This window comes from Triticum urartu, chromosome 3 (genome assembly GCF_003073215.2).
Source record: "Triticum urartu cultivar G1812 chromosome 3, Tu2.1, whole genome shotgun sequence".
In the NCBI taxonomy this organism is placed as follows: domain Eukaryota; kingdom Viridiplantae; phylum Streptophyta; class Magnoliopsida; order Poales; family Poaceae; genus Triticum; species Triticum urartu.
This window is the reverse complement of record NC_053024.1, coordinates 746391858-746415942: the sequence shown is the minus strand read 5'-3', so window position 1 is coordinate 746415942 and position 24085 is coordinate 746391858. Positions and strand designations below refer to the sequence as shown.

At 44.8% G+C, this 24085-nt stretch overlaps 1 protein-coding gene across 1 annotated transcript; it reads right to left on the bottom strand.

Moving 5' to 3' along the window:
- Nucleotides 1–17316: 17316 nt before the first annotated feature.
- On the bottom strand, nucleotides 17317–21890 carry LOC125546433 (protein IQ-DOMAIN 2-like). The gene is made up of 5 exons (XM_048710704.1): nucleotides 21539–21890; nucleotides 21041–21451; nucleotides 19708–19923; nucleotides 18395–18514; nucleotides 17317–18280 (listed from the first exon to the last, which is right to left on the bottom strand). The coding sequence occupies exons 1-5, from the start codon at nucleotides 21602–21604 to the stop codon at nucleotides 17549–17551; spliced, it is 1545 nt and encodes a 514-aa protein (XP_048566661.1). The 5' UTR covers nucleotides 21605–21890; the 3' UTR covers nucleotides 17317–17548.
- Nucleotides 21891–24085: the final 2195 nt, after the last annotated feature.

Genomic DNA, 24085 nt, shown 5'->3' with positions numbered 1-24085 from the left:
GTTTTCATGAATATATGTGAGTTCTTGATCCTATCTTGCAAGTCTATAGTCACCTACTATGTGTTATGATCCGGCAACCCCGAAGTGACAATAATCGGGATCACTCCCGGTGATGACCGTAGTTTGAGGAGTTCATGTATTCACTATGTGTTAACGCTTTGGTCCGGTACTCTGTTAAAAGGAGGCCTTAATATCCCTTAGTTTCCAATAGGACCCCGCTGCCACAGGAAGGTAGGACAAAAGATGTCATGCAAGTTCTTTTCCATAAGCACGTATGACTATATTCAGAATACATGCCTGCATTACATCGATGAATTGGAGCTAGTTCTGTGTCACCCTATGTTATAACTGTTGCATGAATAATCGCATCCGACATAATTCTCCATTACCGATCCATTGCCTACGAGCTTTTCATATATTGTTCTTCGCTTATTTACTTTTCCGTTGCTATTGTTACAATCACTATAAAACCCAAAAATATTACTTTTGCTATTGTTACCACTACTATCATATTACTTTGCTACTAAACACTTTGTTGCGGATATTAAGTTTCCAGGTGTGGTTGAATTAACAACTCAGCTGCTAATACTTGAGAATATTCTTTGGCTCCCCTCGTGTCGAATCAATTAATTTGGGTTGAATACTCTACCCTCGAAAACTGTTGCGATCCCCTATACTTGTGGGTTATCAAGACCATTTTCTGGCACCGTTGCCGGGGAGCATAGCTCTATTCTTTGAGCCACTTGGGATTTATATCTGCTTATCATTATGAAGAACTTGAATGATCAAAAAAACCATGATTTTTTCCTCAACCACGAGGGGAGGTAAGGAACTACCATCTAGCTCTGCACTTGATTCACCTTCTGTTTTGAGTAAGCTTGCGACACCTAAACCTGCTTCTGCTATTAATTCTGATATGTCGCATGTTATTGATGATGCCACTTCTGCTTTGTATGATGCTTATGATGAAACTACTTCTATGCTTGATACTAGTGTGCCACTAGGTGAATTTCTTGATGAACAACTTGCTAGGGCTAGAGAGAATGAAATTATTGAAACTGATAATATTGATGAAAGTGATGATGAAGATTCTCCTCCTAGATATGAATTGCGTGTCGTTCCTGGGGGTTATGTTATGGATGAAGAAACTGCTAGAGACTTTCTTGCTTGCAATGATAGATCTGATCTTAAGAAATTATTAGCTAAGCTTAAAGAAAAGTCTTTGAATGCTAGAATGAAATATGACCCTGCTTTCGCTATGAGGGGAGGTAAGGAACTACCATCTAGCTCTGCACTTGATTCACCTTCTGTTTTGAGTAAGCTTGCGACACCTAAACCTGCTTCTGCTATTAATTCTGATATGTCGCATGTTATTGATGATGCCACTTCTGCTTTGTATGATGCTTATGATGAAACTACTTCTATGCTTGATACTAGTGTGCCACTAGGTGAATTTCTTGATGAACAACTTGCTAGGGCTAGAGAGAATGAAATTATTGAAACTGATAATATTGATGAAAGTGATGATGAAGATTCTCCTCCTAGATATGAATTGCGTGTCGTTCCTGGGGGTTATGTTATGGATGAAGAAACTGCTAGAGACTTTCTTGCTTGCAATGATAGATCTGATCTTAAGAAATTATTAGCTAAGCTTAAAGAAAAATCTCTGAATGCTAGAATGAAATATGATCCTGCTTATGCTACTTCACCTATCTTTATTACTGATAAGGATTATGATTTCTCAGTTGATCTTGATATAATTACTTTGGTTGAATCTAATCCTTTTTATGGCTATGAATCTGAAACTGTTGTGGCACATCTTACTAAATTAAATGATATAGCTACCCTGTTCATTAGTGATGAGAAAACTCGATACTATTATATCCTTAAATTATTTTCGTTCTCATTAAAGGGTGATGCTAAGATATGGTTTAATTCTCTCGATCCTCGTTGTGTGCGTAGTCCCCAGGATATGATTTACTACTTCTCTGCTAAATATTTCCCCGCTCATAAGAAACAAGCTGCTTTAAGGAAAATATATAATTTTGTGCAAATTGAAGAAGAGAGTCTCCCACAAGCTTGGGGGAGGCTTCTCCAATTACTTAATGCTTTGCCTGATCATCCTCTCAAGAAAAATGAAATACTTGATATCTTTTATAATGGACTAACCGATGCTTCCAGAGACCACCTGGATAGTTGTGTTGGTTGTGTTTTCAGGGAAAGAACTGTTGATCAAGCTGAATTGTTATTGAATAATATGTTGACTAATGAAAATAATTGGACACTTCCTGAACCAACTCCTAAGCCAACTCCAAAGAAAAGGGGTATTCTATTTCTCAGTCCTGAAGATATGCAAGAGGCAAAGAAATCTATGAAAGAAAAAGGTATAAAAGCTGAAGATGTTAAGAATTTACCTCCTGTTGAAGAAATACATGGCCTTATTTCATCACCTATTGAAGAAACACACGGTCTCGATAACCCGACATAGGTAGTAAAGGTAAACTCTCTCTATAGATATGATAAAGCTGAAATCCCTCCTGCTAAGTTTGCTAGCCAATGTTTGGATGAATTTGATAACTTTATGGTTAAGCAAGAAGATTTTAATGCTTATTTTGATATACAACTGAAACGCAATGCTTATATGATTGAACACTTGAGTGATTATATGGCTAGTGTTAAAGGTGAACTTAAACTTATTAGTAAACATGCTTCTATGGTTACCACTCAAGTAGAACAAGTTCTTAAAGCTCAGAATGATTTGCTCAATGAATTTAATAGTAAGAATAATGATAATGTTGTTAGAGTTATGACTAGAGGTGGTAAAATGACTCGGGAACCTTTGTATCCTGAGGGCTATCCTAATAGACTTGAGCAGGATTCTCAGAGAAATAACATTGATGCACCTAGTCCTTCTAAGAGGAAGAAAAATAAAAATGATAGGACTTTGCATGCTTCTAGTGAACCTGTTTGTAACACCCCGGATGTAACTTACCATATTTGTATTCCAACTCTTGCCATTTTCGGCTCTAAGTTATGATATTCCCTCGTGGTTGGGTTTTGTCTTTGTTTTGCATTTTGTTCATGTCATGCATTTCATATCATGTCATCATGTGCATCGCATTTGCATACGTGTTCGTCTCATGCATCCGAGCATTTTCCCCCCTGTCCGTTTTGCGATCCGACACTCCTATGTCCTCTAGCGCCTCCTTTTGCCTCTTTTCGTGAGCGGGTGTTGAACATTCTCGAAATGGACCGAGATTTTCCAAGCGGCCTTGGTACACCACCGGTAGACCGCCTGTCAAGTTTCGTGCCATTTGGAGTCCGTTTGATACTCCAACGGTTAACCGGGGAACCGTAAAGGTCTCATGTGTGTTGCAGCCCAACACCCTTCCAAAGTGGCCCAAAACCCATCCAAACCCCCTCCATCCCCTCGGTCGTTCGATCACGATCGCGTGGCCGAAAACCGCACTCCATTTGGACTCTCCTAGCTCCCTCTACCTATAAATTTGTCCTCCCTGTCCAAAATCCGGGTCCCGAAACCCTAATTTCTTCCCCCGCCGTCGCCGGACACGTCCGGGCGGAGCCGGACGCATCCGCCACCGTTTCCCTCCACTCATAGGCCGCCACATGGCTGCGCACCGTCCAACCACCGTCGCGGCCCGCTCGGCCCGCGCGGAGCCCGCAGGAGGCCGCGCCAACCACCGCCGCATGCGCGAGGTCCACGTCCGAGCGCCGCCGCCTTCTCCGCCGGAACCCTTGTACCGCCGCCTGTCGTTCTCGCCGCCGACCACCTCCATGCCCTCACGCCTCGCCGCCGATGAGCTCCAAGTCATGCTCCACCATCTCTTCTTCCTCCCCGCCTCGCCTTCCGCCTCTCACCCGCGGCCATGGCCGACGCCGCGCCCTGCAGGTTCCTCGTGGTGGAGCTCCTCGTCGCCAGGATCCGTGCTCCAGCCACCGCACCTCGCTGGACACAGGTGCTCCGCCGCCCCTTGCCCATCTCCGGCCATATCCGTAACGCCGGTGCCGCCCCGCACCTCCACCGCGTCGGATCCGCGCGTCCCCGGCCTCGATCCGGCGAGCTCCGCGCCCGCGCCGCTGTCCTCTTCTTCAACTCCGGCAAGAGCTCCGATGAACCTCGGGATCCACGCCGCCCAGATCTGGATCCGAAACCCTAGGGTTGACCCGTTTTTTCCTAAGTCCCTAATATTTTCTAGCCCTGTTCATCATGCCATAACTCATCATCCGTAGCTCCGTTTTGCGCGTGTGATATATCAAATTGTTCACCTGGATGTCCTCTTTATTTTGTTCCATTGCACCATGCTTGTTTGAGTCCATCTTGATGCCCTAATGACTGTTGCAAGAGTGCTATAAAATGTTAGTTCCTGATTCTTATCAGTTTATGAGCATTTGTCATTTTTGCCATGATTATTATGTGCTTCCTATGGGCATGATCTCTACATGTGTTTTGGTCTATGCCATGCCATCTTTACAGGGGTGTATGCCATGTATTTTTGTGATCAATGTGATGGCTAGCACAAGCATGTAAAGTAGCTCTCGTGATGTTGCTGATTTCAGGGACTTAGAATTTCACTAAGTCATTTCCCTGCTGTTATTTTAATGCCATGTGTTCATGTTGATACAGAGTGATCCATGCTTCTTTTGAGTATGTTTAGTAAGGATGATTTGGGCATATGGTTGTTCTCTATCCATCCATGTCCTTGTTTACATTTATGGAGTACCCTAGCATGACTCAATCTTGCTCTACTTTTGCTATAAAATGTTCCTGGCAGATTGTTTACGTGTTAATCAATTTTGCCAAGGTTGTTGTAGTTGATCCATGCATGCTATGAGATTGTCCTTGCCATGGTTAGCTTTTTGATCATGTCTTCTTGCTGGGAATATGCTTAGTTTGTCATGCAATGCCTTGTGTTGAGTGCATCGAGCTCGCAAACACGCCTTCATAACTCTGTTTTTGCCATGTCCAGTTTTTCTGCTAAGTCTGAATCTGTTAACGAAACTTGCTATGTTTACATGGGTGCCATCATATCTTATGATCCTTTTTGGCTTATGGTCAGTAAGGGGCTTTTGCTATATGCTTTGAGTAGATTCATGCCATGCCTTGTATTGCTATGTTCTGTTCCTGTAGCATGTTGTTTATTTGCTCTAAACATTGCTTCCTGATGTTAATTCCTGGCAAGTTAGTATTTTCACCAAGTCTGTGAAGCTGATATCTTTTGCAATTTTGCCATGCTTGCTTGAACCTGTTCTTGTGTGATTTAGCCGTAGCTCAGTGTTCATATTTTGTCAAGCATCTTGAGTAGATCACTGCCATGTGCTTTGTTTCAATGTTGGAGTGCAGTAGCTTAGTTTCTTATTGCATTCTAGATGGCATCGTGCTGTTAATCGCAGAATTGTGCCATTATCGTTTTGCTTGCCATTTGCAAACCGTGCATCCGATTCCGGTGATCTTCATATCGATTTCGACCGAAATCAACTCATCTTTCCAGCGGCACTCTTGGTTTGCCAAGTTGAGGCCTGGTTCAATCTTTTCCTTCCGGAGCACGCATATGCATTGCATATCACATCCCGCATATCATGCCATGTTTTGCATCATGTTGCTTGCGCATTGCACCGTGGTTGATTGTGTTTCCCTTTGCTTGTGTTCTTGCCTTGGGTAGAGCCGGGAGATGAGTTCGTGATCGAGGATCCCATTGAGTACGCTTACGAGGATCAAGCTTACGTCAACTCGGAGAACTTTGCAGGCAAGATGACCATACCCTCGAAATCACTTCTATCTTTGCTTGCTAGTTGCTCGCTCTATTGCTATGCCGCGATACCTACCACATTCTTTATCATGACTCCCATATTGCCATGTCAAACCTCTAACCCACCTTGTCCTAGCAAAACGTTGTTTGGCTATGTTACCGCTTTGCTCAGCCCCTCTTATAGCGTTGCTAGATGCAGGTGAAGATTGGAGTTTGTTCCTTGTTGGAACATGATTATTGTTTGGGATATCATTATATTATCTTGTTTACTTTAATGCATCTATATACTTGGTAAAGGGTGGAAGGCTCGGCCTTATGCCTGGTGTTTTGTTCCACTCTTGCCGCCCTAGTTTCCGTCATACCGGTGTTATGTTCCTTGATTTTGCGTTCCTTATGCGGTTGGGTTATAATGGGAACCCCTTGATAGTTCGCCTTGAATAAAACTCCTCCAGCAAGGCCCAACCTTGGTTTTACCATTTTCCACCTAAGCCTTTTTCCCTTGGGTTCCGTGGACTCAAGGGTCATCTTTATTTTAAACCCCCGGGTCAGTGCTCCTCTGAGTGTTGGTCCAAACTAGAGCCCCTTGCAGCGCCACCTCAGGGAAACTTGAGGGTTGGTTTTAGTTGTACGGATTGCTTATCCGGTGTGCCCTGAGAACGAGATATGTGCAGCTCCTATCGGGATTTGTCGGCACATTCGGGCGGCTTTGCTGGTCTTGTTTTACCATTATCGAAATGTCTTGTAACCGGGATTCCGAGTCTGATCGGGTCTTCCTGGGAGAAGGAATATCCTTCGTTGACCATGAGAGCTTGTGATGAGCTAAGTTGGGACACCCCTGCAGGGTTTTGAACTTTTGAAAGTCGTGCCCGCGGTTATGGGCAGATGGGATTTTGTTAATATCTGGTTGTAGAGAACTTGACACTTAACTTAATTAAAATGAATCAACAGCGTGTGTATCCGTGATGGTCTCTTTTCGGCGGAGTCCAGGAAGTGAACACGGTTCTTATGTTATGCTTGAACGTAAGTAGTTTCAGGATCACTTCTAGTTCACGACCGTGCTTTGCTTCTCTTCTCGCTCTCATTTTGCATAAGTTTAGCCACCATATATGCTAGTGCTTGCTGCAGCTTTACCTCACTACCTTTTCCTACCCATAAGCTTAAATAGTCTTGATCGCGAGGGTGTGAGATTGTTGAGTCCCCGTGACTCACATATTACTTCAAACAGTTGCAGGTGCCGATGATAACCGTGCAGGTGACGCAACCGAGCTCAAGGAGGAGCTCGATGAAGATTTTGTTTGTAGTCTCATTTCGTTTCCAGTTGATCAGTAGTGGAGCCCAGTCGGGGCGATCGGGGATCTATGCATTAGGGGTTGTCTTTCTTTATTTGGTTCCGTAGTCAGACCTTGTTTGTATTCTGGATGATGTAATGCTATATTTATGTATTGTGTGAAGTGGCGATTGCAAGCCAACTCTTTATCCCTTTCTTATTCAGTACATGGGATGTGTAAAGATTACCCCTCTTGTGACATGCCTACAATGCGGTTATGCCTCTAAGTCGTGCTCCGACACGTGGGAGATATAGCCGCATCGTGGGTGTTACACTGTTGTAGACACACCTGAGAATCCTAATGATATTTCTATCTCTGATCCTGAAACACAATCTGGTAATGAACATGAACCTAGTGATAATGTTAATGATGATGTTCATGTTGATGCTCAACCTAGCAATAATAATGATGTAGAAATTGAACCTGCTATTGATCTTGATAACCCACAATCAAAGAATCAATGTTATGATAAGAGAGACTTTGTTGCTAGGAAGCATGGTAAAGAAAGAGAACCATGGGTTCAGAAACCCATGCCTTTTCCTCCTAAACCATCCAAGAAAAAGGATGATGAGGATTTTGAGCGCTTTGCTGAAATGGTTAGACCTATCTTTTTGCGTATGCGTTTGACCGATATGCTTAAAATGAATCCTTATGCTAAGTATATGAATGATATTGTTACAAATAAGAGAAAGATCCGGAAGCTGAAATTTCCACCATGCTTGCTAATTGTACTTTTAAGGGTGGAATACCAAAGAAACTTGGAGATCCAGGAGTACCAACTATACCATGCTCCATTAAAAGAAACTATGTTAAAACTGCTGTATGTGATCTTGGAGCCGGTGTTAGTGTTATGCCTCTCTCTTTATATCGTAGACTTGATTTGAATAAGTTGACACCTACTGAAATATCTTTGCAAATGGCTGATAAATCAACTGCTATACCTGTAGGTATTTGTGAGGATGTGCCTGTTGTGGTTGCAAACGTTACTATTTTAACGGACTTTGTTATTCTTGATATTCCCGAGAACGATTGTATGTCTATTATTCTTGGAAGACCCTTTTTGAATACTGCAGGGGCTGTTATTGATTGCAACAAAGGCAATGTCACTTGTCATGTTAATGGTAATGAGCATACGGTACACTTTCTGAGGAAACAACCTCAAGTCCACAGTATCAATTCTATTGGAAAAATTCCATCGATTACTATTGGAGGTTTTCAATTTCCTCTTCCTACTGTCACAAAGAGATATGCTATTCTTATTGTTGGGGATGTGCATATCCCCGTTGAGGTAACATAGTGTCATTCGAAATTTCTCTGGTTCCATGTTATTCGGAATGAGTTTGTTAACAAGACTTGATCAACCTTGTTAGTGGATTCCTTTTGATGAGCATGAGATGGATGAAGTTAGAAGGCACAACCCTCTGTACCCTTCTTTTACTTTCTGTTATTTATATTAAATAAAGCAAAAATAGTAATTTCTGTCAATTTTCTGAATTATCCGTGCAATAAAAAAATACCTCAAAAATAAAAGTTCTCCAAATGCCCTAAAAATTTAATATGATTTTTTCCGGAATATTTGAGAATATCTAGCACTGAGAACCATCAGGGGGAGCCAGCACCTGGCCACGAGGGTCCAGGGCGCGCCCTACCCCTTGGGCGCGCCCCCCTGCCTCGTGGGCCCCTAGTGGCCCCCCTCCACTTATTACAGCCACCACACACTCCTTCTTCCTTCCAAAAAAATCACCAACCAGCTCAAGCACGAGTTCTAGCTCATCTTGCTGCCATTTTCGATCTCCTAGCTCAAAGCTCCATTCACAAAACTGCTTTGGGGGATTGTTCTTTGGTATGTGACTCCTCCAATGGTCCAATTAGTTTTTGTTCTAGTGCTTTATTTATTGCAAATCTTTGCTGCTTAGGTGACCCTGTTCTTGAGTTTGCATGTCAAATTTATGTGGTCAAAAGTAGTTTTAATGCATGATATGGCCTCTAGGCACTTGTGGGAGTAGTTGCTATCAATTTTGTTGAGTTTGGTTCACTTTTATTTTAAGTTACTAAAAATTTCAGAAATTTTTCAGAGGAGGAAACATGTTTAGGAAAATGTACCAAGGTGGTTCTTCAAGGAAGATAGGACCCAGGCCCGCAATGCGTGAGCCGGACAATGAACCACCGAGGGACGCTCAAGTGCGGCCTTGTGAATGGCCAAGGCCGTCAGAAGATTTCATGGTCCAAGCAGGAATCAAGGATGAATTGGACGCATATGTGCGTAACGCCGATTTTGAGAGCTTCATGGCACATAAGTGCCGTCAGTACCACTACCTCACTGATTCCTTTGTGAGAAGGTTTCAATTTTCATCATCACGCAATTCTCAAACTATCCTGTTTGATCTTTATGATAAATCTTATACCATGGACTTAGAAGATTTTAACACTGCTTGTAAACTCCCACAGTGGGGTAATGTTAGTGAACCTCGCAAATCTGAATATAGAGACTTTCTTGCTAGTATAACTGTGGGGGAATTTAGGAAAATCACGCAAGCTACCATAGGGAGCATTCATTTTCCTGCTATACATTATTTTGCTCTCTTTATAGGTAGATGCATAAATGGTAAGGATGAGGCATGTCACATGTGTGTGCCAGATCTTAGTGTTCTCAAGAGTGCTATATTAGGAGATAGGCAATATAACTTGGGGGCCATTGTTGCACGCAGGTTGCATAATAACAAAATTAATGGAGATTTCTTTGGTGGAATTTACGCAACCCGTTTAGCTGATTTTCTTGAGATACCCATACATGGAGATGATATCGAGTTGCATCCTGCTTATTTAGATTATAATGCCATGGTTTGTCATAAGTTTGTTGAGAGGAACAATCAGTTCCTCCAGTACCGACTAATCTTTGACAGACGATGCACCTATCATGTCGCTCTCCCTGCTCCTACTTTTTTGACTTTCAGGCAAAAGGGAGATATGTTATAACCAGGGAGGAGGCGACCGAGTACGAGAGGAGGGCGGAGGCAGCCCGCCTCCATGTTGCAGCTCTTCGGGCAGTAGCTGATGCATCTCAGTACGACCCCATCTTCAACTTCGGATATCCATCAGGCCATCCAGGGGCATAGACCAACTTAGGCCAAAAGCCTAAGCTTGGGGGAGTACGTATTTCTCACCGACATTACATTCATGTTCACACACTCATGCTAGTTGTCGGTGCTCATACTCTTTCATTATATCATCCATGCTAGTTTATTTTCATTTTCTCGTTTTCTTCTTGTGTGTTTGAAAAACATTAAGAAAAAACAAAAAAAATAGTTGTAGCTTTTAGCTAGTTTACTTTCCATGCCTGTAGTAGTAATAATTAAAAAGAAAACCCAAAAAAATTCTCGTTCTTCGTTTGCTTGTTGGGAGCTTTCTCGGGTAAATAGTTTGTTTTATTTCTTTCCTTTGGGGGTCGAGAGGAGAAGACCACGATGAAAATGTTGAGTGGCTCTTATATGCATTATTGTTGATCTAATGAAGAGCCCATATTACCTTGTCTTCTCCCATGAATTGAATGCTTGCAGATTCCAGCTTAGTCCAATGCACGTGCACTATCATTATTATCCACACTATTCGGTCGTGCAAGTGAAAGGCAATAATGATGATTATATGATGAACTTATTGAGATGAGAAAAACTGGTATGAACTCGACCTCTCTTGTTTTTGTAAATATGATTAGTTCATCGTTCCTGATTCAGCCTATTATGAAAGATACATATTTGCAATGACAATTAGAGATCATAGTTTCTTGTGCCATGCTTAATTAGCTAGGAGCTTATAATGGTTTACCTTGCATGCCAACATGCTATTAAAATGGTTGTGATGTGGTATGATAGGGTGGTATCCTCCTCTGAATGATTTAAGTGACTTGACTTGGCACATGTTCACGCATGTAGTTGAACAAAATCAACATAGCCTTCACGATATTTATGTTCATGGTGGATTATATCCTACTCATGCTTGCATGTTCATGACTGTTGTCGCTCTCTAGCTGGTCGTTTCCCAGTCTTTTGCTAGCCTTCACCTGTACTAAGCGGGAATACTGCTTGTGCATCCAATCCCATGAACCCCAAAGTTATTCCATATGAGTCCACTATACCTTCCTATATACGACATCTACCTGCCGTTCTAAGTAAATTTGTATGTGCCAAACTCTAAACCTTCAAATAAATATCCTGTTTTGTATGCTCGAATAGCTCATGTATCAACTAGGGTTGTGCGTATCTTCCATGTTAGGCGGGTTATTCTCAAGAGGAGTGGACTCCGCTCCTCACTCACGAGAAAGTGGCTGGTCACCGGGATGCCCGGTCCCATGCTTTATGCAAACTAAATCAAAATAATTGCAAACAAAACTCCCCCTGGGACTCTTATTAGTTGGAGGCACTCGTTGTTTCGAGCAAGCCATGGATTGATGCTTGTTGGTGGAGGGGGAGTATAAACGTTAGCATTCTGTTTGGGAACCGCCTATAATGTGTGTAGCATGGAAGATATCGCCATCTCTTGGTTGTTATGTTGACAATGAAAGTATACCGCTTAAAATATTATTCATCTCTATTTCAAAACCGAGCTCTGGCACCTCTACAAATCCATGCTTCCCTCTGCGAAGGGCCTATCTATTTACTTTCATGTTGAGTCATCATCCTCTTATTAAAAAGCACCAGTTGGAGAGCACCTCTGTCATTTGCATCCATTACTGTTAGTTTACATTGAGTATGACTGTGACTGGATCTCTTTTACCATGAATTACAATGTCTAGAAAGTCCTTGATCCTTAAAGGTGCTCTGCATTTATGTTTTGCGGTCTCAGAAAGGGCTAGCGAGATACCATCTTATTATATCATATCATGATTGCTTTGAGAAAGTGCTATCATCCGAGATTTGTTATTATTGCTCGCTAGTTGATTATGCCATTGATATGAGTAAACATGAGACCTAAATGTTATTGTGAATATAGTTAGTTCATAATCTTTGCTGAAAACTTGAATGCTGGCTTTACATATTTACAACAACAAGAGCAAACAGAGTTTGTAAAAGTTTTTCTTTATCACTTTCTGTTTATCAACTGAATTGCTTGAGAACAAGCAAAGGTTTAAGCTTGGAGGAGTTGATACGTCTCCGTCGTATCTACTTTTCCAAACACTTTTGCCCTTATTTTGGACTCTAACTTGCATGATTTGAATGGAACTAACCAGGACTAACGCTGTTTTCAGCAGAATTGCCATGGTGTTATTTTTGTGCAGAAATAAAAGTTCTCGGAATGACCTGAAAATCAACGGAGATTATTTTTGGAATATATAAAAAAACTGGAAGAAGAATCCACGTCAGGGGGCCCACACCCTGTCCACGAGGGTGGGGGCGCGCCTACCCCCTGGGCGCGCCCCCCTGCCTCGTGGGCCCCCTGACGCTCCACCGACCTCAACTCCAACTCCATATATTCGTGTTCGGGAAGAAAACAATCAGAGAGAAAGATTCATCGCGTTTTACGATACGAAGCCGCTGCCAAGCCCTAAACTCTCTCGGGAGGGCTGATCTGGAGTCCGTTCGGGGCTCCGGAGAGGCGAATCCGTCGCCATTGTCATCATCAACCTTCCTCCATCACCAATTCCATGATGCTCGCCGCCGTGCGTGAGTAATTCCATCGTAGGCTTGCTGGACGATGATGGGTTGGATGAGATTTATCATGTAATCGAGTTAGTTTTGTTAGGGTTTGATCCCTAGTATCCACTATGTTCTGAGATTGATGTTGCTATGACTTTGCTATGATTAATGCTTGTCATTAGGGCCCGAGTGCCATGATTTCATATCTGAACCTGTTATGTTTTTACGAATATATGTGAGTTCTTGATCCTATCTTGCAAGTTTATAGTCACCTACTATGTGTTATGATCCGGCAACCCCGAAGTGACAATAATCGGAACCACTCCCGGTGATGACCGTAGTTTGAGGAGTTCATGTATTCACTATATGTTAATGCTTTGGTCCGGTACCCTATTAAAAGGAGGCCTTAATATCCCTTAGTTTCCAATAGGACCCCGCTGCCACGGGAGGGTAGGACAAAAGATGTCATGCAAGTTCTTTTTCATAAGCACGTATGACTATATTCGGAATAAATGCCTACATTACATTGATGAATTGGAGCTAGTTCTGTGTCACCCTATGTTATAACTGTTGCATGAATAATCGCATCTGACATAATTCTCCATTACCGATCCATTGCCTACGAGCTTTTCATATATTATTCTTTGCTTATTTACTTTTCCGTTGCTATTGTTACAATCACTACAAAACCCAAAAATATTACTTTTGCTATCGTTACCACTACTATCATATTACTTTGCTACTAAACACTTTGCTGCAGATATTAAGTTTCCAGGTGTGGTTGAATTGACAACTCAGCTGCTAATACTTGAGAATATTCTTTGGCTCCCCTTGTGTCGAATCAATAAATTTGAGTTGAATACTCTATCCTCGAAAATTGTTGCGATCCCATATACTTGTGAGTTATCAGACCTCCACACAGATCCTGGTGATGAGCTTTTGGATAGAATCGCCCCTCAGTGGGCGACGCATCGTCCACGCCATGCGCTCCCGATGCCTCGCCTCCATCTCCTCTTCCCCTTCGAGATCTCGGAGTGGCTTCTTGCGCTCCATTAGGCTGGGGTGGGCTAAGGCGGGGCCGCTCTCCTTCGATGCGGGGCAGTAGGGGTGGTGGCGACGACGGCGAGCGGCGTGGCAGGCGGTAGGCGGAGGGGATAAGGCAGGTCGCAGGAGCGCACATGCTAACCCCCAGCACTCGACTATAGAATGCTAGTGAGCTCACACCAAACCCTCCTTCAACGGTCGCCATGTTAGTTACTCCTTTCCTTTTAGCATGCAGATCTATCTGCAGTAAATAAGTGGCATCAAGCAACAAATATGATGGCAGGTGGTTTACTACTGTAGTAGGAAAGTAATATAAGTGACCAAAGAGAATGGTTTTCAGCAAAGGAGTTTGCTTAACAAAAGTATACATCAAAGTGACAAATTCAAACTTCCTATGGCTACGTTACATGCATGCCTCAAGCATTACTCTTGAACTGAAACAACATGTGGTACACATATATACATAAGGCAAAAGTTATGCTTAATACAAAAAAGAAAAGTTCTGTAGCACTGCCTTAAGGCACCGAAGCGCAGTCCGTGTATGTGTATGTGAACTTACAGATGCTAGTGTAAGGAGAAAGTACCACCAAAACACAACCAATTGCCAAAAAAAGGCAATGAGGTGCCGCTACCGGAATAACTGGCTATCAAAATCTGTGTCGTTGAAGGCCTGAATTTTCATTAAAGGCCAAAAAAAATGCCCGGATATGAGCTTGATCCAACAAGTACTAGCAGTTTTACATGTTGGGGAGGACGGTAGAGAGTGGAGGAGGCCCTAAACAGCTAGCAGAGCGGAAGTAAATCAGCTTGGGGCAAAACACAAGAGCCAGAGGTGAGCAGGTTGATGGCTTTGTTAATTCAAAGTCGGGCTCTGCGCGAGCTTTCGTTCTAAAAAAAAAACACAAGAGCCAGAGGTGAGCATCGCCCCGCGCCTCCCTGGGAAGCCCGATCCGCCAGGTGTTGGCATCGTCGCGGCAGCGTGCGCGCATCCTAGCCAACGACGACATCATTACGATGCTTCCAGAGGTTCCAGACGCACAGCATCATGAAGCAGGAGGCAGACTGCGGGAGCTTGGACGTTGTGGAGTTCATCGACTTTGGTATTACGGGAGTAGACAGCGTCCACCCACCGCAAAAAACAGTGAAGATGCCCATGAGATGAGAAGAATGTTGATTTTAGGTTGGTTCCCGAACTTCAGCACAAGGAAGACTGCATTATGGTTAGGCCCAACCTAAATGCTAAGCCCATATGTTATTGCAACCCACGTCATCAACATTAGTCGAATGGTGTGCTCATCTTGCTAGAAATGGAATGGGGAGCATACACTAATCACTGGACACGTTGTTTACCCGCTAAAAATGAAAATTATACACATATCCCCTTCTCTTGATTTTAATTACACTTACTCCAGTAATCAATCAATGAATCAAATCATGTAACATCAGATAATTGATTGTTGTTTATTTTTTTTCCCTTTCCTTTCCTTTGTCGAAATGCCAACCTTGCTTCTTTGAGATAAGTCCAAATTATAACCCCCTCTGGCACCGGCATGTGTCCTATATTTCTCATCTCAAATCATATCATTAGATTCACATCCAGATAGGCCTCTACTTATGCTTGCAGATTCATCAGATAAAAATCATACATTAATTAATCATATAACTGTTAGTTAGTCCTAAACAAAAACAGCTCCTTGCATTTTGGTAGAGATACACCACTGCACCATACAAAAGCTATTATCACAGCAAGAGCCGCACATCTCCGACCTCTTTAAACATGTTAGGTCTTTTTCTTCTCGGGACAGCCGTCCAAGCAACTTTCACCTCAAGCTCAGCGCAACCCATCTTACAGTTGACCACTTCGTCAGAATGACCAAGAGTGAGGGCAAGGTGTCCAAGTACGTCGTCGCCGCCGACAAGAAAGAGCGCCAGCTTCTGATCCCGTGGGACGGCTACCACACGACGAGTCAACGGAACGGAAGCACCGTCACCAATCACTATATTGTCGCCCGTTGCTTCGTATAGGATTCTACGATCACTAAAGTTTCCTCGAGTCGCAACGACTACTCTCGAGATATTACACGGGCCCTTTAGAACATTGATGGCAAAGGTGGCTTCCACGGGTGCGTAAACCTGCACACATGACAACTCCAGCCTACTCAGATAACTATCTAGACCGAGGGTCATGGTCTCCTTTCCTGTAGCGAGGCGGACCGAATCGAATTCTTGCAAGCATTTGCTAAAATCTTGATCCGCCCCTCCATCGCACTTGATCTTCAAATTGATCTCGAAATGAACCCTACTCTGCGGAACTAGCGCTCGACATGGGTCCGACAAAGATATCATATCATCCTACATGCAGAAGGGGTTTAATCAAGGGGAGAAACATCATGTAAAAAGTGTGTGTTGCACACTAGCTAGGAAGGAAGGAAGGAAGAGCCAAACGCCGATGGACGGATAAGCGATGAAGATGCACGCATACCGGGGAGGTGATGAGTTGGGGATCGTCCCTGTGACGCCTAAAGAGATAGACGCATCTATAGTCCACCGAGTCCCTTGCGACGACGGTGCCAAACACGTTGATCGGGAAGCCGACGTCCGATTCGCGTACCTTGAAGGATCTGATGTTGAGGCATGCTCCCACGAGCGACTCGCGCGCCGGTGTTGTCTTGTGGAGCGGCGGGCCACGGCAGAAGCGAGCTGTAAGGGTTTACTTAGGTTGTTGATGGATGTCAATAGTGAATAGTGAATAGAGAGAAATATGCACTGACTCTCTTTGTGGTAGTCGAACAAGGCCATGTTGAACTCGTGGTGGAAGCGATAGCACACGTGGTAGTCCTGCTTGGGCTCGTACGAGGTGAACTCGTTGACGCGGACCACGTGCAGAGCCCGCAGCGCCTTCTCCGTCAGCTTGAGCTCTCCATCAGTCCAACGAGACCCGCTACTCGCCGCCGACGAGAGCTGGTGGTGGTGGAAGTCCGGGACGAAGACGCCCCTGATGTGGAGGAGGTGGCAGACCTCGCGCGGCGACCTCCCCTTGATCCTGCCGGCGATGGCCCCGCATGCCAGGTCCATGAGGCCTCGGACCTCCAGCTCCTTGGAGGCCTGCACGTCGTCAACCAAACGAACGATTAGTACGTAATTGATGGTTGCGATCGATCCGAGGAAGAACAAGTCGATGAATTACGAGGATGAGGTCGTAGAGGGTGTGGAGGTCGTCGTGGTCGCCGGCGTGCTTCTTGCAGTAGTGCAAGACCTTGGAGAGGGTTTCTCCGTGGATGTTGAAGTAGATGGGCTCGCCGTCGTAGCAGATGGTCTCGGCATCCAGGACCATGGATTGGGTCGCGTCCAGGTAGGACACCAGGAAATCCACGCCGTCGTTGCTCCGGACTAGCAACGTCCTCATCTCTCCTCTCGACACCACACCATAGTTGATTCGATTATACGTATATATATATATATATATTGGAGAAAAAACTCCTCGTCGTCTTGTCAACGCACACATACATACTACTCCATACACATGATGATGATCTGCCCTGCAAATAAATCTAAAATTCTACTAGTACTTTTTATCTTCATTACAGGCAGATACTACTTTTTATTCAATGATGAATAATCAAATAAGAATACTGCCATCATACAAAAGAAATCAAAACAAAACAAATCAAATGGATGCACACAACACACCATTCTATATGTTCCTTTCATCACTCAACAAATGCAACAAATTCCGATCTGCTCCAGACCATACTGAATCTCCTTCCCACGAAGCATGTCACACGAGCGACGAGTCCCGTTCCGCGGTGCCACCTTCCACGGCCGCCTGCCGCACCTTGGGAGGCCCGGAGTGCCGCCTCGTCGCCGGCGGCGGCGTCCCAGCCGGAAAGGACAGCCGCTTCTTCGCTGAACCCACAGAAGACCATCCTTTCTCCAGCGTCTCAGCTTGAGCAGCACCCTCGGTCAGCATCGGGCTCTGCACACGCGACTTGGCCCTGGCCGACGCCGACTTGGTGGCCGCCATGTAGCTCGGCACCGACGACAGGCTCGCGTCATCACGCACGCTGGACGCGCCCATGCTGTGCCTCCGGGGCCGCTCGGACCGGACAGTGCTGACCACGCTCCTCGCGTCGTCGCCGTCACCGTCTCCGCTCTTGGGCGTCGCGCTCTTCTTCCTCGCCAGCACCGGCGAGGGCGTCGACGGGGACTGCCTGGGGGCAGGGCCGGACGGCTTCGGAGTCGAAAGCGGCGTGGGCTTATCATCGTTCGGCTTCAAAGAGTCCACCACCTGGTTGTCGGCCTTTGTGACCGTCTCCACTTGGCCGAGGTTCATGCTCAGGCTGGTGCTGTTCACCAACGTGCGGTCGACGCTGCTGCCATCCTTCTCGGCCGTCCCATTCCGGCCGTCGAACGGCCTCGACGCCATCCACCGCTCCAGCCAGCTCCAGCCCCAGTGCGGGTTGCTCGGGTCCACAAACATCGGGTTAGCAGACCTTGAGGTGCTCTTCCACTGTCAAGAAGAAGAAAAAACAGGAATGCATGTCCAAAATGCTGTCTGTCTAAGACTCTTGATGAAAACCTAGCATGGACTGCTGTGAACTGAATATGATGCAACCAAACTGACCTGATGGGAAAACGCGTATGCGAGGGCCCGTTCTCTTCTAGCTGCGGCCTCTTGCCTGCTCACGAGGCTGGCCTCGATCTGCTCCTTGGACTGCAGGCTGGTATTCCACTGATCTCCCATCTTATTATATATAATAACAGGGAAGAGTTTGTTACATGTCTTTTCATATGGTTGTGCTTTTATCATGCTTATTACAAAAGTAAATGTCAAAAAATAGCCCTAACTGAATAATAAACACATTAAAGTGCTAAAATCTCAGACCCCTTAACTGTATAGATATGTTCTGAATTTCACAAGGATTTCATCTTGAACTGCAGAGAGGTACATTACTCTTTCAATTCTCTGCAAATGCTAACTGCTTTTTCATTCTTATAACCATTTATTTAAACCAAAGTCGTCTTGTGTAAAGAGCAGCAAATAAGCATACTGAATCAAATCAAAAGCAGACAAATCCTGACTAGTAATTCAAACCCTGCAGTATGACAGTGATTGACTTCGGACTTCAGATAGGAAACACCCAAGTACAAACCACCGTGTCAGAACATAAAACAGAGGCTAAAGAGCAAGGACTACAGCAACATGACAGATGATCCCTCTGTATTCTAGCTCCCAGCAGTAATCAGCAGCAGAGCTCGCTGTATTTACCATAGTGGGTTAAGTTGAGGCCCAATCAACGCTAGTGCTCTAGTATTCTGCATACTTCTGGTCCAGCAACACTAACAATATCTGATCCGGTTATACATATTGTACTGGGATCACACCTAGGAATTCAGTAAAATAGTATGGAGGTTCAAAAAGGTTTTACTGTAAACGCATATTTCTGGTCAACAGCACTAACCATTTCAGATCAGATTCTAGAAATACCACTAGGAATTAAGTAAACGGTATAGAGGTTCAAAATGTTTTAGTATCAAGAGTCTTATTAGCAGACAAATACTGACTCTGCAATAATATGACAATGGTTATTCAGGCTTCAGATAGGCGACACCGGACTACTAAAACTGAGGCTAAACAGTCGCAGCAAATCCAGTAACGTATAACACACAATCCCTCTGTATTACAGCTCCCATTCACAATCATCAATAGAACTCTCAGTATTTACCACGGTGTGTTAAGTTGAGGTCCAATCAACGGTACTGCTCTAGTATTCTGCATATTTCTGCTTCAACAGCAGTAAGGATATCAGATCAGGCTCTACATATGGTACTGGAATTACCACTGGCTAGGAAGTCAGTAAAACGGTATGGAGGTTCAAAATGTTTTACTATAAAGAATATTACTACTATTGATTAATGATGATGTTTGCTGCATACCCTGAGAGTCTCTAGTTCCTGGTTCAACAAGAGCTGGCGCTGAAGGGCCTGGTTCTCCTCGGCCATCTTGATCCTCCTTGTCCGTATCTTGGACTGGACCCGGGATAGAGTCTGCATGCAGCGAAGCGTGCTGGTGGCCTGGCGCTTGACGGAGTGGCCTTGGACCAGAGACTTGAGCCTGACAAGGCCTTTCAATGCCCGCAGCGCCCTTCTTGCCTGGGAATGGATAGCAGCAATTCAGTCGGTACACTCATAGTATCAGTAAAAAGATGCTAGTGTGTAACAAAAAAAAAAGGTTCAGTTAAAGCTCCATTAGGACTGCAGGAAGTGTCAAGTTAGATTTTCCTGCTTAGGCAATCTGCCTCACACAACAAAGGCTTACACTTAGCATACATTGTTTAGGGAATTAAAAAAACTAACTTGCAGGTTCAAGACTAGTTTTTAATTAATCATCGCTGATATAAAATTGACAGTTCACTTGGCATTTGATGGTCTTGATGTAACAGGAATCCTATGTCTATGAAGAATGATGGTTTCAGTAATTAATCGCCTGGATAGATAGATAGATATTCATACATGGGGGAAACCGGTATCGGTGATTCTTCGCTTGGCATACTTAAAAATATGTGTAAGAAAAAAATTCTGCTAATGCGTAACAGAAAATATTCAGTTAAAGCTCCATTAGGGGGGGTACATCAAGTGTCATATTCGATTTCCCTGCTTAGGCAGTGGCAGACAATCTGCCTCACACCACACAGCAAAGGCAGTGGCAGTTGGAGCCAAAAAAAAAAACAGAGAGTTGGCATAAATAAAAATGGTGGAATGAATGAGTACACAACTCCAAGAAAGAAAGAAAGAAAGAAAAAATCACTGCAATTAATGAACTAATTCTACTCCCTCAGTTCCTAAATATAAGTCTTTTTAGAGATTCTATTACGGACTACATACGGAGCAAAATGAGTGAATCTACACTCTAAAATATGTCTATATACATCCGTATGTAGTTTGTAGTGTAATCTCTAGAAAGACTTATATTTAGGAACGGAGGAAGTAGCATGCATGGTTGATGAGCAAACCGTGAGAGTAAGCAAACGCATCAGAATGAAAATGGGGTCTATTTATAGGCCAAAACTTGCAAATGCATCAGCCGATGCCAATTTTATAAAACAAGCTCGCAAGTTGAGGGCTGGCTTTTGATCATCAAGGATGATATAAAACTGGCAGTGGCAGTTGAGTTGGTATTTGATGGCCTTGATGTTAAAGGAAGGGATTCTATGTCAAGAAAGAAAGCAGAATGTATGTATTTGATGGCCTTGGGGGTGGGGGGTATTACCAGGTGACCTCGGAAGGCGGTCTGGATCTTGGTGGCGGCGAGCTCCCTGGACAGGATGGGAGAGGAACAAGGAGCCGGCACAATGGCGGCCTGTGCCTGTGGTGGTGGTGGTGGTGGTGCGGCGGCAGCAGGGGCAGGGGCAGGGAGCGGCGCATCCGTGGCTGGCGCTGGCGCTGGCGCGGCGGCGACATGCTCAATTTCATGCTCCTCCTCTTGGGTTAGAGTTAGAGTTTGAGCGACGGGGAGCGGGGCCGGAGCAGGAAGTGAGGCCTCCGGGAAGTCGTCGGGGTAGCGGGGGAGGGCGGAGCCTGAGGAGGAGGCGCGGGCCTGGAGGTAGGAGGCGGAGGGCGTCAGATCCCGCGGGTAGGCCGCGCTGCTGCTGCCGGCGGCGGCCAATCTCCTCTGCAGTTTCTGCTAGATCGAACAGCAGTAGGAATTGGGTCAGGATTCAGTCTATGTGTGTGTGTGTGATTTGCAAATTACTGCTGACTAACGTACCTGGTCCTTGGATTCAGGGCTGAAAGCCTTCTTGACGGCGCCCAGCCACTTGGGCTTCTTCCCCATCAATCAATCTTCCTTCCAAGATGAAGATGATTGCTTTGCTTCCACTCGAGTCCAGTCCAGTGGAGAGCAAGAAGAGGCGAAGGAATGGGGAGATCCGGTGAGGTGAGGCAACCACCGGATCTGTGTCGATCTGATTGTTTGTTTGTTTGCTTGCTGCACCGTGACGGGAACAACAAGAGAGAGGAGCTGCAAGGTGGAAGAAGACTCGTTCCCTCTCACTCACAGCCACACCAGAGCAGACCAGCTTCCACCAACCCAGGTACCGTGTGTGTACACCACCACTCACATCTCGTGAATTACGTACGGTATAAATGTATGCGCGCGTGAGGGCGTTCAATTTTACTATTCAATCCCCCCCCAAAAAAAAAAGAAACGTACATCTCAAACCGAGACTATAGGAGGAGAAGTTTCGAGCAGCGAGGCGGCGCCCGGATGATTCCTAATCTCTCAACTTACACGAGTAGGGTTATAAGGTTGTCGGCTCCCTTGTTCTACGCTAGAGATCCCTTCTTCCCGGCTCTCTCGCCCGAGGTGCCTGGTGTACTTTTCCATCCTTTGCGGAGGCTGAAAAGATGAGACCTGGGTTGAGTTGGAGGTCGGGCCACCATGCCAAGTTTAAGCATAGACAAAAAGGATGTTAATAGTTTAGGGAGAATCAAAAAGGCAAAAACTTGTGGTTGATGACGAGGTCAATGTGGAAGAGGAACAATTGTGGGCCCTGATGGGTGGAGTTCTATACCGGAAGGTTTTGCACGTGAATACGATTCAAGACGCTCTCTTCCCTCCTCAGGGTACCCTGGAGGCCCTGATTTTCAGATCTATGGGGGACAATGTTTTTGTTGCAAGTTTCGATATTGGATATGGGGCGGAGGTCACTGGTCTGTAATCATTTTGTAGTTTTGGAGGTGTTCAGCATCATATTACACACTTCTGACTTAAAAGTTTAACCGTCTCAAGATTTGGGTAGGGGTGGTCAACCTCCCCTCTAATATGTTGGGCTTAATTTCCATGGCCTGCATAAATTGATGATATGGTTGGTAATGTGATACATCTGGACGCAGATGCTCGTGAATATGCACGGGGGTTCTTGTTTGAGGACCCACATATCGATCAATGTTAAAGAGCCATTTATGTGATGGTGTCAAGACCTCATTATTAACTACTGCCATCAAAGTCGAGAGAAGAATGGACAAGCGACAAAAGCAAAGGAAGTCCCAGATGGGCAGTGAAGCCCAGTTGCGCAACAAAGTCAAGCCCAGACCGTGACCACTATATAGCGGTATAGTATCGTAGTGTGTGAGAGGAGGGACATCGAATGACCTGTCACAACACACAGTCTCTTCTATTCCCCTTTCACCTCCTTCTATCTTCTTCTCTAAGATGTTGCGCCAGCCTTTCCACTCTAGTTTCAGCGAGACGCAATCATGGGGAAGACAAAAGCTTGTGACCGATGATGAGATCAACGTGGCGGGGGCACAATCGTGGGCTCTGATTGACAAGGTTCTATGTCGCAAGGTTTTCCATGTGGGTACGATACTCCGATCCACGTCCCGGCTTCTCATTCGCCAACGAAAACACGCGTCAGCTCTTGGTTGGAACAAGTGTTGCCCATCCAATGGACGACATGCACCTATGTCGTATAGACACGTGACGTGATCTAAACAATGGACTGCTTAGTTAAAAAGGCTGGTCAATCAAAGGCCTGCTTAAGGCCCACTTGACTTAGTCCAACTTCAAAGGACTGGACCATGATAGGCCTGCTAAATGCATACTTGCATATCGCCCATTTACAACCCAGATCCACACAGCCCGTTAGAACCTGTGTGGATTCGTGTGTTTTGATGGAGAGCTATCAGGGGCTTGCTGTCAAGTTTTGGAGAGTTGCATTGGATGCACATCAGGCAGGCTGCCATTTCTCCCATGTGTGGACTTGAAAAAGAGTCTCTTTATCATCGCTTATTGACATACGATCAGGCCAAGCTCTTTTGGGAGGAAACACAAGTTCTGTTCGAGCTTAATATCCCAAGGCTGCACCTTAATACTTGGACGGTCTTTTGGGAGGAAACACAAGTTCTGTTCGAGCTTAATATCCCAAGGCTGCACCTTAATACTTGGACGGTATATATTTTGGACCCATGCTTGGTGCCAAAAGGAGGAAGGGCAATTATGGTAACTTTTATGTAGGCATTTTTCCACTTGAGAAATAATTGCACTCATGGAGAGTTCGGTACCAGCGGCAACAACCTATGATCATTATGTATGGTATTGTTCGAGAACTAGACTAGGTGCTGAAAAACGCTCATGTACTGATGACAGTTATCAAATGGACTGCTCTTGAACCGGTTTGGGTTAGGTTAAATATGACGGTACATTGTTTTGGGTGGTCGAAGAGGAGTTGGGATGGTTGCAAGAGCCCATTTGGGAAATTTCTTGGCAACTTTTGGTGTCCCTCTATGTTCGGGTATTGGATCTGATGTCGGT